The sequence below is a fragment of the Podarcis vaucheri genome, assembly GCF_965113315.1.
Source record: "Podarcis vaucheri genome assembly, chromosome: 6".
Lineage (NCBI taxonomy): Eukaryota > Metazoa > Chordata > Lepidosauria > Squamata > Lacertidae > Podarcis > Podarcis vaucheri.
Window position 1 is genome coordinate 17,497,804 of NC_138764.1, and position 16,048 is coordinate 17,513,851.

General features: G+C 43.4%; 1 protein-coding gene across 1 annotated transcript in view; it reads right to left on the reverse strand.

Moving 5' to 3' along the window:
• Positions 1-16,048, reverse strand: part of CACNA1E (calcium voltage-gated channel subunit alpha1 E) — a gene marked incomplete at its 5' end in the record, with an annotated part of 230,218 nt that overhangs the window by 42,515 nt on the left and 171,655 nt on the right. The window contains 6 exons of the mRNA XM_082227021.1: positions 8,182-8,309; positions 8,947-9,112; positions 11,107-11,198; positions 12,726-12,791; positions 13,686-13,811; positions 14,122-14,205. Of these exons, the coding sequence (XP_082083147.1) occupies positions 8,182-8,309; positions 8,947-9,112; positions 11,107-11,198; positions 12,726-12,791; positions 13,686-13,811; positions 14,122-14,205 (662 nt within the window). The remainder of the gene's footprint in view (positions 1-8,181; positions 8,310-8,946; positions 9,113-11,106; positions 11,199-12,725; positions 12,792-13,685; positions 13,812-14,121; positions 14,206-16,048) is intronic.

The following is a 16,048-nucleotide window of genomic DNA, read 5'->3' on the forward strand; positions in this document are numbered from 1 at the left end:
GACCTTGCAGTAAAATCTTGTGAGAAACGTAAGGACAGGACATTGTGGGGACTGAGATGGCAAACGACCGTGGAACAAGTGAAGTTGAAATCTAAGGGCAATTGGATTTTCATGACTATAGAAAAACAGGAAGTATTTGGATAAAAGCCTTTTTCTTCCAAAATGGTAGAATGACCGCTCCCCGCTTAAAACGGGGGGCGTCCTTTGCGTGGACGGCCGCAGCCCTAGATCTGGAGCGGCCCCATCAGCATAGGCTTGGCTTTGCCTTCCCTCAGGTGGGATACCTGGAGGTCCCCGCCTACCTCAGTCAGTTGTCCAATCCCACCTGGGGGAAGCGTTGCCAAGGAGACCAGGCCAGGTAGGGGGAGGGATTACCTGCCCACACAATAGAATCCTCACTTGGCTCCAGAGCTTGTCCCACCATACCCACCCTCAGTTAATGTCTCCTTTTGCAGGTTAACTTTTCTTCACAGGTATGCGGGCGCTGCTACGATAAGGTCGCTGTTAAAGGGCCAGAAAGGAATTTCCCTGCATTGGCAGGTTTCGCCTTTCCCGTAGCAAAACGTCACAACTTTGGCGGTATCAGGCCTTGGGCGGAATCCTTTAGTCCACCTTCCTCTTTGCGGCGGCGATACCAGGGTTCCCCGTTAAAGGGGTTTCTGAAGGGAGGCTTTGACCGTATGCCGAAAGGTCGGCATTGCTCTCCCCTGCGGCGGCGGCTGCGTAACGGGGGCAGCTATCTCTGCTTGAACATATGTTCTCCAGAGCCGGCCCATCCACCTCCACACACTGGATAACCCTGATGCTCCCTAGGTCCCCGGCTGGGGACTGGGGAGGGAGAACGCCCTATGCCTGAGCCAAGGTCTACCCACATTTGAAATTTAATAAAGTTGTGGCCAATTTAATCCCATAGCACGTTGTCTTGAGTCGTTCTTCCACATGACGGGGGGGGGGACCGCTCGGGATCTGGGGACTCCGCCTGTCCACACAAAAGCCAAATGCCAGTGAAAATCTGGCCAAGTCTTGGTCCTGTACATAGTAAATGCTACACAGGTAACTGTCAACTTGCCCAATGATCTTTTGATGGCTGTAACCGATTGTTCTTGCTGTTGCTACCAAGTTGGGAGAAAACCTACATGATTTCTATTATCTCTCCATGATCAAAAGGCAGTTCTGTAAACTCACTATGGGTTGTGAGTGTCAACCATGGCATGCAGTAAGTTCTAATGCTTTCTGAAACTGAACTGCATGAGTACAGAAAGGCGACAAAAGATTTGATTTAGCTATGAAAGATGCGTTTTAAGACCCAGGCATCTGGTGCAAGAAGAGAATACGGGCTGGTACCACATGTTCTTTCCTTGCCGAGGGAAGCAGTGCAAGAACCATGAAGGACGATCCTAAACATTAACGTATTGCAAAGATGCATTGCTGTAATTTGTGAAGCATATTGCCCCATGAGCGGCGATTTCTGTGCTTTCTCAAAGGCAAGGTTTCTCATAACCATGTCTCTTGAAACAGCTCTTTATTAAAAGGGACACACTGAAGTAGAAGCCTATTTGTTCTGAATGTGATGGAACGATTGTACTGTACCTGTGGCAGATTTCAGACCAAGGAAAGAGTGAAATATGTCTCGGACAAGGGCTTCCTAAACAAACCTCAACATTACTGGGTGATGTGTCAAGTGAACGGAAGATGCTGTTTCTTAGACATCTTAAGCCCTAGAATGCAATGGTGAGGAGGACTTAAAAGCAAAAGGAAACAAAGAATGACTGGTTTGTTTACTTTTTAGGGCTGCGAAGGGGCTCCATTTCACTGCTCAACAGTATTAAGGCAGCTGTTTATACCAGGCAAAATTTGGTAACCATTTGCCATTGATACCAGTGCCAAAAGTTGTTGCTTTAGCTTATACACTGCAGCTTATGTCTTATTGTAGACAAAATGATTCACCCTAGCACATGTGTAATAAGAGTATATTACACTATAAAGTCACCAGGAAAATAATCAGTGACGTATTTATGTGGAGGCTGAACACTTGCTAAACTTACAGAGTTAATTATTCTGTAAGGTTAACCCATCTTGGCTGTCAGTTGTTAAATCACAATAGAAATCATTGGGAGTTGGGTTTCAAGAATGAGTTTTGGAACTGGCAAAGGAATAACGCACAAATCTGAGGTTCTTTTGCAGCTTCTCTTATGGAGATGACAACTTAGATTGCGTTTTTATTTATTTATTTTGAAGCTTACTCAAATACAAGTGATGGAACAAACTTTAATCCTAGTCCTCATCAAGAAATACAAGTGATCAGAGCTTGTAATTTGCAAAAATATAAGAACAGTCTAAATGCTTTCAAACAATCTGTCACGTCAAAAAAAAAAAAAAAGAATTTGATGTGTGTGTGTGTGTGTGTGTGTGTGTGTGTGTGTAGGGAAAATAGAGAAAACCACAATGGGCAATGCTTTCAAATAAACATTCATTAGGGCCTAGGTCTTACTGAGATGGCAATCTGCATCACTTCAGACTGCATGGGAGATAGAATGTTCTTTCATACCAAAAAATAAAAATAAAAAAATCCTTCCACATAGAAAATTAAATATTTGGGGCAAGGGTTCTTCTAGATTAGCCTTCTATCATCTGACACGCTAGTTTTCTTTGTTGAGTGGGGTTTTAAAACTTTTTGGCTGAGGAGTAGTCAGCTGTATGAGCCCTCAGGGTACAGCAGATGTCACCAAGAGCTGGGCATAAATCAGGATGTTGAGTCTGGCAAACTGAATAGCACTCTTAGGAGATACATTGTGAACCCCAATGGCTTTACTCTGGAGGGTCAGAAACACTGCAGGATTCGATAACCAGAGCTCCTGTGCTTAAAACTGTAACACCTTCAGAACCGAGTCTCTGGTGACAACATCTTTCTCCCCATGTCCTCCTCGTTTTGCTTTTTGTCCCTCAACCCCTTGTCTTGCATTTTCTTCTGCATTTTTTTTGTAGCCGCACTGGTTAAAGAGCAGTTAAAGATGTGTCGTCAGAGAGGGCTCTGATCTGAGAAGCAAAGGTCGTGCTTCCCGGGTGTATTATCCATGCGCAGGAGACACAACCCACAAAAGAAAAGGAAGGAAGGAAAAACTTTAGAGGACCAGAATGAATTTGCAGCTTAGGCAGACAAAGCCTTCTCCCCGCCCCCCCCATCCCTTCCTGGCCCCAACAGCTGCTGGTTCTGAAAGGGTGTGGATCTCTTTAAACTCAGGTTAAAGCAATGCCTGATGAGGAGCAGTGGTGGCAGAGCAGAGGGTCGGGAAGGAGGGGTTTAACAGGATGTTCCCATTGCCGGGTTGTGGCTGGGGATCGGGAGGCAAACCTTGTACGCCACCCTGTAGGGGCAGTTCTCTCCCAGGCCCAGAGGAGGCGAGATCACCCGTACTAATGTGTACATATCCTTATACAGGATCCTGCCACTGGAAAGGAAGCACAGGTGCGTTAATAGGGCTGCTCAGGAAACGGGGAAGAGGATGCAAGTGCAAAACTAACTGATGGCACCAGAGATGTGCAAATTTCCCCTTCCATCTCCAGCTCGGAAAAAGCTCTGAGCGGCCTGCGGAAAAGATAGCTACTGCTCTCACTGGGAAGGTTGGTTCTACAGTGTTGGATCCCATCCCATTTGTCATCAAAGTGAGTACGAAAGGGTCAGAGTTGTCTCGATCTGAGGCTGAGAAAAGATGCAGCAGTCTGCCATTACCTAGCAGATCTTAGCACATATACAGACCCTTTTCAATGGATAAGCCAGAAGAGTTTTGCAAAGCTGGTTATTTAAATAAAGTCAACACACTTTATTATTATTATTATTATTAAAATAAATAAATAAATTATTGAGGTGCTAAATCGGTTTCGTTCCCATTTTCCGAAAGCAGAAAGTTTTGTGAGGAAATGTAAATGACTTGCTCAGAGTTGCAGCGTGAGAAGTATGAGACTGAACCAGACTTCCGGTTGGTCACCTGATTAATGGCGGACGGGAGCTCTTTCAGCTGAAAGAGCCCCGGCGCTCAGCGGCGTAGCGTGAGTTGTCAGCACCCGGGGCAAGGCAAGTAATTTGCGCCCCCCGCTGCCGCCCAAACGACGCCGCTTGCCCGGAGGAGGAGGGGGGCAGAGAGGCAAGGAAAATGCAACTGCCCAGCAGCTGCAGCAGCACCGGCGGAGGCGGGGCTGTGAGGAGGGGCTGCCTGGTGCGTCCTTCGCGGCGAGCGCTGAGAGCCGCTGCCTGCCGGACGCCTTCAGCCCGGGCGCGCGCACAGCTTGTCGGTTCCGCGAGACATACGGCTCCGCTACAGCCTGCGCCCGAGGCTCTTCGGCGACTCCGGAGGCAGCGAGCGCGCCCCCCCAAAATGTTGCGCCCGGTGCGGCCGGCACCCCTGGCACCCCCCACGCTACGCCACTGCCGGCGCTTTGAAGATTGGGGTGACGGCAAGCGTGGCACGGAACCCCGGAAAAACCTCAGATTGCGCGTTCTGAGGACCTGGTGTTCCGGCGGGTGTCCTGAGCGACTCTGCAGGCCAAATCACTGGCACAAGAAAAAGCTTTTTTGAGATGTGCGAGGAGGAGATCCCCACCCTTTCCACTTTTCACAGTGAAATCTGACTTTAATCGTCTCATTCTCTTCCCATTCCTTCAACAGTTTTTCTATCTGGCAAATGATGCATTTGCTTCTCTGTGGGAAACTATAGGAGAGGTTTGAATAAGTTCACAACGGAGCTCCTATTTAATCCTGTTTCCCTACTTTGGCCGGTTTCTCACCGAGGAGATAAATCTGTTCCGTGATTCTCATGTAAAAAACTGCCCATACAAATATATCTGTATCTGACCAGACAGAAAGCCAGAATATCAGGAAGAAAACTAGGCTACAGAGCCCTTCTCACTGATATGCTAGTTTTGAATGCAGACATACATTTTGTGTATGTGGGGACACAGTCATGGGACATGTTACAGCCCCAAGGCAATTGTATCACCTCAGAGAGAACCAAATTTCCAGCCACGGGTTGAAGAATTGGCCTATTGCGTCTTGCGAGGTGGTCTCAACTCCCATCAGCACCTACCAACGTAGACAATGGTCAGGGAGGATAGAAATTTGGCCACGGGCTCCTCCCCCCTGTTTGTTGTTTCTTAAAATTATCACTTTAATTCAGAAATGCAATTGTCACATTGTTTTTTAAATAGACCAATTAAGCAAACATGTGCCAAATATGAAGGCGGATATCCAATAATCTTGACTTCTCACAGCAATGCCAGCTTTTAAAAAAGAGAGTTTTAGCAAAGTGCAAGACTGCTAGGGCAATAGCAGTAGGAAATCCAGAGTCTGAGGGGGCAAGGTAAGAAAAGGTAAACCAATTTTTATATTTACTCTAAGGTTACCAGATTTTTTTCCAATGAATGCGGGGACATTTTTCAACTTTTGTATGGGGACTGATTTGTAAATATCCCTGGGAAACGGGGACGTCTGGTAACCTTAATTTACATCCCGATTACCCCTCCCCCAAGAAAAAGCCAATTATTATTTTCCCTTTTGTTTAAACCCTAACTAATCCTATCAACTCCTTAATTGTTCAAGAAAATTTGACATTTCCTGCTCAAAATGAGCTTGCGCCATGAAAAGAACAGTCTGATGCTACCATAGCTGTCAATTTTCAGATTTGAAAATAAGGGATCAGCAGCCTCACCTGTCCCGGAGACAGTCTACAGGATATCTAACAATCCGGGATAGCAGCGGGAAACGGCGCTGGAATAAGGGAATTCCCCGCAAAAAAAGGGGAAGGTTGCCAGCTATGGATGCTACTAAAAGCAGATAAAGAGTTCAGAAGAGTAGATATGCTTGTCTGTGGGACCTTAAATACAAATATGTTTATTCCTAACTTTTCACAAGTTATTTCAGGGGCGGGAAACAGAATAAAGCTGGTAAGCTGGGTCCTGAGCTCCCCCAGGAAAGCCCTGCTGCGACTGGCGCTCTCAAGTAGAGCAGATCCCTGCCCAAAGTGGGGTTTGCAGTTGGTGCCCATTGCAGCCATTGAATTGAGTGAAGGCATTCCCAGTTGGGTCTGCAGCTGCTACCAATCAGCTACTATGATGTCATCTATGACATCACATATGATGTCACGTGTGGGACAGGTGGGTGTGGCTTAGGAGCCTTGCCGCACCTGATTTAGGCATATGGACTGGAGGTACCCCATGGCTGTGCTATTTGATAAGTAGGCTCTTGCCAATGGGTACCCAATGCCACAATATTTGTTTACTTACTTATTTAAAAACATTTTTAGACTGGTCTAAAAATATGCCTGCCCAAATTGCCTATGCAAAGTGCTTCCCATTACTGAAATATTCTGCTTTAAAAAACCAAAAACTAAACACCACCACAAGAAAACAAAGTTTTAAGACATGCATTTTTTTTGTACACATCTTAATTCAAAATGCACATTTTTATATCCACTTGAGCCTAAAATATAAATTTTGGCACTTTCTTGAGACTAAATACTTGAAGAAGTGTAAAAACCAAAGGATAGCTGCATTCCAATTCATGAATTAGTTCAGGAAATGTAAATCGGGTCAGTTTACTTTTAAAGGTGGGTTCAAGAATCCTTCATTGTGTGTGATGGGTTTTGCTGGTATTTACCACTTCAGGCTGAAGGTAAGGGACCATATGTTTGAATGATCCTCCATAATAATAATATAGCCACATACACAAATGTAGCGTATTAAGGCAATAGTTCCTGATATTCTAGATTTCTATGTGCAGAAATCTTTTATATATGGGGACATTTAAAAGGTACAACCTCCAATGTGTATGGCAAAGTGGAATAGCCTAATGAGAGCTACAGTCTTGAGAATTTTTCCTGACTCTGTGTTTCAGCTCTGATTTCAAAGGTGATAATCAATATCAACTGCTCTTTATAACCCATATTCTGTGTTACATTCAAGGCTTGACATCAGGCATATCCAAAGTTCATTTCAGGGGCCGCCGGTCAGTTTATTCCGGCCCCTGTGGCAGTTCATTTCATGGGGTAAAATCCTAAAAAACCCTCAACAACCTGGCCCTCGCGGCCCTTCACTTCATCCAATCTGGCCCTCTTTGAAAAAAGATTGGAAAGAACTATGGCTGAAAAAATACAAAAGGTCACGCACCATAAACTAATAATATCAGGATAACAGCAAACTAGCTGAATTCAGGTAAAACAATAAAACTAGGTTTCAGGTAGGCAAAGGCAGATTCACAGCAATTAGGGAGATTCCAGAATTGCAAGAGCTCCAGAGAGGACCCATCGCTTTTCTAGAGATGTGAACATTCACTCTGATTTTAAAAGGACTGGGATCTCAGGGAGGTCCAAGCCAGTTCTTGGAGAAAGATCAACATAAAAAGGCTTTCAATTTCTCTGACGGGAAGTCTGTGGCCTCAAAAGCTTACTTGTGGTGGCAAACAAATGTCAACGCCAGTTCAGGCTAAGCACTATCCTACTGGGACACTGGGGTCAGGCAAGTATGTTGAAACACTCATGGGAAACATTCTAGAAAACATTATTTTTTGAAGCATGCCTGAAACTTTTTTTTTTTGGGGGGGGATGAGGGGAGTAGTGAAGACCACTAGCCAGAGGGTGGCCACTCAGATGTGGAAGTATTTGCAAGGAGTTGTTTGCAACCTCCATGCTGCGGACCCAAAAAGATGCCACAATAAAAGCAAAAAAATAATAATTTCAAACGATCTTGCACACACCAGAGCTCTGATCACACCACGCCTCATCCTCGGTGCGCTTAGTATAGGATATTTGTTTGCCATTCACATCAGGCATGTTTGCTGCAAGAAACATGGGTGCATCTCTGGCAAACCCAACTGCTTCATGAAATGGGAAACTGCTCTTTTTTCACGGGATTCCCAGAGGCAGCTCACAAAACCATTACTATAGGACTCACAAAAATGCAGAAAACCCTGACCTTAGAAAATATTAATAAATAAAACCTGAGCTTTAATTCAGACCAGCTCAAACTCTGCATTGTTTGGGTAAGCAAAACGTCTTCCAATGCAACTTCTAGGGGGCTTCTCATAGGCACATTTGGAGCCTGAAGGGTTAATTCCCTTCCATCCTGTTTGTCTTGGGCATCATTTCTAAACAGATTTTGCAGAGGGCTTAAAAACAGGGGGTGCCTACATACCACGCAGCTCTGTCATACTCTGCCCAAATCCGGACAAATTCGTCAAGGTGATGCGGTCCCAAGATGGAGGAATCTCGAGTCAGGTATTCAAAATTGTCCATGATGACAGCCACAAAGAGATTGAGCATCTTAAGGAAGGAGGAAACAAGAAGAACGTGTAACAAGGAGAGTCTGGAGAGAAATTGGCACAGTTCACATTTCAGTGCAAACCTACCGAATTTATAAGTCCCCACACAATATGTGGCCATCCTTTGAAATTCATATTTCATAATTCATTTTGTGATTCAACCAAAGCATTCATTGGGGAAACATGTGGTTAAATTCCATATATTAGTGAAAACAGCATAGAGAAAGGTATGTTATTAGGGGAAATCGCCTGCAAAAAACTGTGTGCATTGAGGGAAAGTTGCAAACAAACACGTGTCTGTTGGGAGAAATGTGAACTAGGATCCCGACCTATTTTTCACAAGACCCTTAAAAAAAACGACACAAACCAATGTGGAAATACTACAATCCAAGTTTTAAGTTTGGAAAGATGAGGAACTGAGAGAAACCAAAATTGACAGGCTCATCCATCCAACAAGGAACGGGGGTAAGCAGAAGAGAGCAGAAGGGAATATAAATAGATGGAGAAAAAGAGAAAAAAATACTGCCAAGCAGGTTTCTGCATGTGGCACAATGACAGCGAAATCCTCTCTCTCTGTTCCATGTGGAGGATCCTTCTGGATTCCATTAGGGGCAAAGGGGAAGGGAAGTGGGACTCACCAAAAAAGAGCAGAAGAAGATAAAGGAGACAAAGTATACGTATGCCAGATTTGTGCCACATCGCTCGTTCTCGTTCTGCCCAGATGTTGCTGTGGTGTCCGACTCACATCCTTTCCCTTCCAGGCATGAAAGCATGATCTCCTGCCACGCCTCCCCTGTGGCACTCCTGCACGCAGAACAAACACATCTTGCAAGTTTACTGCTTCATTCACCAAATCCCTCGCAATTAATTGCTTCTGGCATCAGCCAACCTCTGCCACATCGGAGCAGACTGTGATTTGATTCCAGCAGTACCGTATTTTCTGCTCCATAAGATGCACCTGACCATAAGACGCACCTAGTTTTTAGAGGACGAAAGGGGGAAAGCCCCGTTTGTGGGGGGGGGGTTCAGCTCAAAGTTGTGCAGCTTCTTTTGCAAAGGGGAAAAGCCCCTTTTTTGAGGATCAGCTCAAAGTTGTTGAGCTTACTTTGAAAAGGGAAAAAATCCTGTAAACGTAAAATTGAGCATAGGATGTCATTATGTCATTATTAACTTATTGATTTGATTACATTCCATTAGAAAGGCGAGAGGGAGGACACTTAACATAATTGATAATTAGAGCCAATGGGTGTGTGTGCATGGGATGCTAATTATATGTAGTTGTGGTCATTCTAGCAGGATAGCTGTGTCTCCAGCTTTGGCAATGAAAAGTTTTACCATGTATGGGCATTAAGGTAAAAAAAAAATGATAAAGGACTCCTGGATGGTTAAGTCCAGTCAAAGGCAACTATGGGGATGTGGCGCTCATCTCGCTTTCAGGCCAAGGGAGCTGGCATTTGTCCACAGACAGCTTTCCGGGTCATGTGGCCAGGAGGACTAAACTGCTTCTGGTGCAATGGGACACCGTGACGGAAGCCAGAGCACACGGAAACGCCATTTACCTTCCCGCCACAGTGGTAACTATTTATCTACTTGCACTGGCGTGCTTTCGAGCTGTTAGGTTGGCAGGAGCTGGGAGAGAGCAACGGGAGCTCACTCCGCCATGGGGATTTGAACCACCAACCTTCTGATTCGCAAGCCCAAGAGGCTCAGTGGTTTAGACCACATCGCCACCCGCATTAACTGGAGTCAAAAGTTAGGAAGTGACTACAGCTGCAAACTCATTAGGAGATCCAAATTCTTGTAAATCCTGCCTGTTAGTTCAGCTAGAACAAACAATACACATTGTCCACAAAGCCCTTTGGGGTCAAACTTCCTTTCTAGGTAACAACAACAACAACAACAACAACAACAACAACAATTTATTATTTATACCCAGCCCATCTAGCTGAGCTTCCCCAGCCACTCTGGGCGGCTTCTAATCACGTGTTAAAAACAATACAGCATTAAATATTAAAAACTTCCCTAAACAGGGCTGCCTTCAGATGTCTTTTAAAGAGAAGATAGCTGCTTATTTCCTTCACATCTGGTGGGAAGGCGTTCCACAGGGAGGGCGCCACTACTGAGAAGGCCTTCTGTCTGGTTCCCTGTAACCTCACTTCTCGCAATGAGGGAACCACCAGAAGGCCCTCGGCGCTGGATCTCAGTGTCCGGGCTGAACGATGGGGGTGGAGATGCTCCTTCAGGTATACTGGACCGAGGCCTTTTAGGACTTTGAAGGTCAGCACCAGCACTTTGAATTGTGCTCGGAAACGTACTGGGAGCCAATGCAGATCTCTCAGGACCGGTGTTATGTGGTCCTGGCAGCCACTCCCAGTCACCAGTCTAGCTGCCGCATTCTGGATTAATTGCAGTTTCCAGGTCACCTTCAAAGGTAGCCCCACACAGATCACATAGCAATTGTCCAAGCAGGAGATAACCAGAGCATGCACCCCTCTGGAGAGACAGTCTGCGGTCAGGGAGGGTCTCAGCCTGCGTACCAGATGGAGCTAGTAGACAGCCGCCCTGGACACAGAATTAACCTGCGCCTCCATGGACACCTGTGAGTCCAAAATGGTAAGCTGCCCAAAGGGGAACTTTACTGATGCCCTCCTTCAGCTTGGCAGCAAGTAGGTGGGTAGTCAATTATTTGTCAGAACAGCTTCCAAAAACCTTTTGAAATCATACTGGTAAAGGCAGTGTCACATTTTAACCTAAAACATTGGAATGAACCCTTGTATGAGTGTCAAAAGTCCGTTTACCTGAAAAGAAGCATCAGTGAGCCCAGAAAGCTGCGGAAATTGTTGTGGCGATTAATGTGGCTTTCTTCATCTAGTTTGATATTCCCAAAAACCTGAAGGCACAGAGAAATGAAAACCCAGTGGAGAAGATTTGACAACGACAAATACAGCAATCTCCCAGTTGGGTTTATACGAAGTGTACAAAGTCCTGACTACCTCTTTATTTTACTTCCTCCAAAGTCCCATGGCACTAGGGCAAGGGAGATAATTGTAGATGGAGGAAGAGAGGTTTGTGCCTTTTTTCAGCCAGAGACACGAAAGGCAGCGTGAAAATGCCATCACTGCTAACGGTGTGTTCACTTATGCTACTTTTGTCTCTGGTTAACAGGTTTTCGTAGGGTGCCAGAAACCTGCAAAGTCTCTTTGACTTGCCGCAAACATGGGGCAACGGAAATATGCATTAATTCCATGGAAAGGAAAGCCTCTTGCAAACTGTTTGCCGCTCAAGGGAGGGTTTGCTCCAGATCATGCTAATTGGCAAGCAGTCCTTCACATGAAAAGTAGAGTAAATTCTATACTCCTTTTTTTGTTTTTAAAGGGGCAATCTCTCATTTAGTTTGCATGGCTGAATACCAGATTGAACAAATCAGGGTCAGACGACAAATGAAACTGCTCTGCAGGTATAATCATCATCATCATCATTTATTATTTCTACCCCACGCATCTGGCTGGGATTCCCCAACCACTCTGGGTAGCTCCCAACAGAATATTAAAAACACAATAAAACATCAAACATTAAAAACTTCCCTAAACAGGGCTGCCTTCAGATGTCTTCTAAAAGTCAGATAGTTGTTTATTTCCTTGACATCTGATGGGAACCAGGCAGAGGGCCTTCTCGGTAGTGGCGCCCGCCTTGTGGAACGCCCTCCCATCAGATGTCAAGGAAATAAGCAACTATCTGACTTTTAGGAGACATCTGAAGGCAGCACTGTTTAGGGACGTTTTTAATGTTTGATGTTTTATTGTGTTTTTAATATTCTGTTGGGAGCCGCCCAGAGTGGCTGGAGGAACCCAGCCAGATGGGTGGGGTATAAATAATAAAGTATTATTATTATTATTATCATTATTATTATCATTATTATTATTATTATTATCATTATTATTATCATTATTATTATTATTATTATTATTATTATTATTATTATCATTATTATCATTATTATTATTATTATTATTATTATTATTATTACAGTGGTACCTCGGGTTACAAACACCTCAGGCTACAAATACTTTGGGTTACATACTCCGCTAATCTGGAAGTAGTAGTACCTTGGGTTAAGAACTTTACTTCAGGATTAGAACAGAAATTGTGCGGCAGTGGCACGGCAGCAGCAGGAGGCCCCATTAGCTGAAGTGGTACCTCAGGTTAAGAACAGTTTCAGGTTAAGAACGGACCTCTGGAATGAATTAAGTACATAACCAGAGGTACCACTGTATCATCATCATCAGTTGAGCACCTAATGGTAACTATTATTGTTATTATTCATGATCAATATGTTCTGTCCTCAAACCTCATAAACAGCCTCTAGCTCCTTTACCTGCCAGACACAGAGTCTTAGGTCTTTCAGGTGGCGCCTTACCTGCATCCCAATGATGGCATAAATGAAGAAGAGCATTGCAATCAGGAGACAGACGTAGGGGAGGGCCTGAAAGATGCAGACAATGAAAGGTTTTGTTGTATTAAATGCACATCATTTATTTAAAATATCTTGTATTTTTGCAAGCTGGCTGCAAAAAGACAATGTTAAACAACATTGAGGTGCCCAAGTTGTTTAACACCGGCATTTTTTTAAATAAAAAAATCATTCAAATAATAAGCTCAAACAAACAAAAAGGCAAGCATTTTGTTTTCCTTTGAAATCTGGTGAGTTAGCTCACTTTCAGAGTTACTTGGAGCTACAGCAAAATGGTGGCTTTTATTGTTATTATTATTTATTGCATTTATATCCCAACTTTCCTCCAAAGAACTCAAGGTGGCATATACAGTCGTACCTTGGTTTTTGAACAGCTTAGTTCTCAAATGTTTTGGCTCCTGAACGCTGCAAATCTGGAAGTGAGGGTTCCAGTTTGCAAACTATTTTTGGAAGCTGAACATCCAACGTGGCTTCTGCAACTTCTGATTGGCTACAGGAGCTTCCTGCAGCCAATCAGAAGCCATGCTTAGGTTTGATGAAGCCCTAAGCTACTGAAGGTAATGGGGCCCTTTATATGTCCAGCTGTTTTTTGTGTTGAATATATGCTATATGGCAATTTACAGACCTACGGTAATCGGTATCCAAAGCCATTTGCACATGCAGAATGTCGACACCCTATACATAGAAATGAGTAAACCAGGGATATTTTAGGGAGCAGGCTAGCAGGCACTGCATAGGAACAGCTCCTCTCCCCCCAAAACATGCGCTTAGCGGATGATGGATTCTTTGGTTTGCAGCACGGACCACCTTTAGAGCAAAAGGTGCCCTGAGAAGTTGTATGTCAAGTCTGAGTTTTTTAATTCACAAATCTTGGGAAGGAGATGAGCGGTCAGCCATTTTTTTTACCTTGAAGGACTGCACAAAAGTCCACAGCAGAATGCGGATGGTGTAACCTTGGCGAAGCAATTTGATGAGACGAGCAGCCCGGAACAGCTTCAGAAAGCTCATGTTGAAGCTGCTGGTATTGACCAGCTTTCAAATAGACACAGAGAGAAAGAGAGATGGAGAGAGATCAAACAGTTTAAACAAAAGCAAGCCAAAAAGCATCACACCTATCTCTGTGCCCTGAATTCCAATAATAATAATAATAATAATAATAATAATAATAATAATAATAATAATAAAAAAATACTTTATTATTTATATCCCGCCCATCTGGCTGGGTTTCCTCAGCCACTCTGGGCGGCTTCCAACAGAAGATCAAAAATACAGTACCTCAAAACACCAGTCAATAAAAACTTTCCCTCAAAGGAGGAGCAATAGAAAAGGAGGAGAATTTCACCTTGCTGTCCGTCAAGATAATTTCTGTAATGCTGCCAATCACGGTGATGAAATCAAAGATGTTCCAGGTGTCGCGGAAATAATTCTGAGGGAAGATCGGGGGGAGGGGGAAGAATAAACCATGGTGTGAACATCCAAGTAACAGCAAATATAGGGTGAGTCCTTTAAAAGAGGCCCCATGGATAAAGAGTACACATGTTCCATGGGGCCACTTGTAAAAGACTCACCCTGTACGAAGAAAAGCTGAAACCAATCCCATGAACAAGGGACAGCATACATTTGTATGAGGTACATTCACCATAACTGGTTTATATTTATTGATGGAATTCACATTCTTGGTGGGTTTGCTCTCATTCTAGTTGGTGGAACAGCGCCTCCTGTTCTATCCTGTGGACCCACATCAAAGAGGGGCATAGCACAACATTCACCCCAAAGCTAAGGGTCAGAATACTACATGGGACTGGCTGAAATGACTGGCAGAATCCGAGACCAGGGGAAAGAGACGGCAGAAGAAGAAATTTAAAATTTATCTTAAGAAATATTATAAAATTAATGAGTGTTAAAATGTTGTGGTTATAGAAAGTAAGGGATTACAGCTGAAAAAGATTAAGTAAAAGAAAAGAAAAGGAGACAATTGGATAAAATTAAGGGGGAGGATTTGCTGAAACAAATTTGGAAATTGGAATGCAGAAAGGGGAGGTATGGGGAAGTCGGTGAAGTAAGGTTTAAGAAAAAAAAAAGGATTTGAAATTATACATGTTTGTTTGTTTTTGTGTGTGTATGTTTGTATTGTGTAATATGTGTGTTTTTATAATTTGTGAAAATTCAATAAATATTTATTATAAAAAAGGGTCAGAATGGATATGCCACCCTTTTTTGCCAAAGCAACGTAAGGTTGGCATAGAAATGGAAACAAGAAGAATTACCAACGAAAGAAGAGTGGCAAATGAAATTAATGGACTATGCAGAATTAGACAAATTAACAGGAAGACTTCAAAATCTGCAACACCAGAGATTCTTAGAAGACTGGAGTAAATATTTGAACGATCTAAAAAGCAATTGTAATGAACAGATTACGCTAATAGGACTGCAAGAAGTTCTGTAAGGAGGATTATGTGAAATATTGCAAGGAAGATTATTAAGAGAATTATTACTTACTTAATGATAATTAAAAGTAATAGAGAAATTAAGAAATGCAGAATAAGTGCTAAAGAACGGAAAATCTTCAGAGGTTGTTGATGGAAGTCTAAAATATTGTGTAAGGTAAGAATTTATGTTAAATGATTGTTGGAAATGATATGTTTAAAAAGTCAATAAAAATGTGTGTGTGTGTATGGCAACATAAGGAATTTAATTTGGGGGGATTATTAGGATTTATAAAGAGAAATGCAAAGCTTAATATCAAATATCTTTTTGGAGGGGAAACTAAAACATTGATCTACATACACTAAGAACATAGGGATAAATGAGAAAAAAGAAAAGCAGGAAAAAAGAGACAGAAATAAAGAAGAAAAAATAGACAAGAGATTACAGGAATCTCTTAAAACAGGCTTCCTCAGCCTCGGTCCTCCAGATGTTTTGAGACTACAATTCCAATCATCCCTGACCACTGGTCCTGCTAGCTAAGGATCATGGGAGTTGTAGGCCAAAAACATCTGGAGGGCCGAGATTGAGGAAGCCTGTCTTAAAACAAAGCTGGGATTTTTATTGAGATCCTACAGATCCCAGTTCAACACTGTCAGACCACACACATTCTCATTCACAGATTCCAGTAACTAAACACATGTCAAATATATTGCACAATGGACCAAAAACCTCATGAAATATATCCCTCCAGAATCTGGCATCCAGTTTGTAGGATACCCAGGGAGCAAAGAAGAGCCACATCTGTCATAGCTTTCCTTCAAACTTCTGGGAACTTGGGCAAG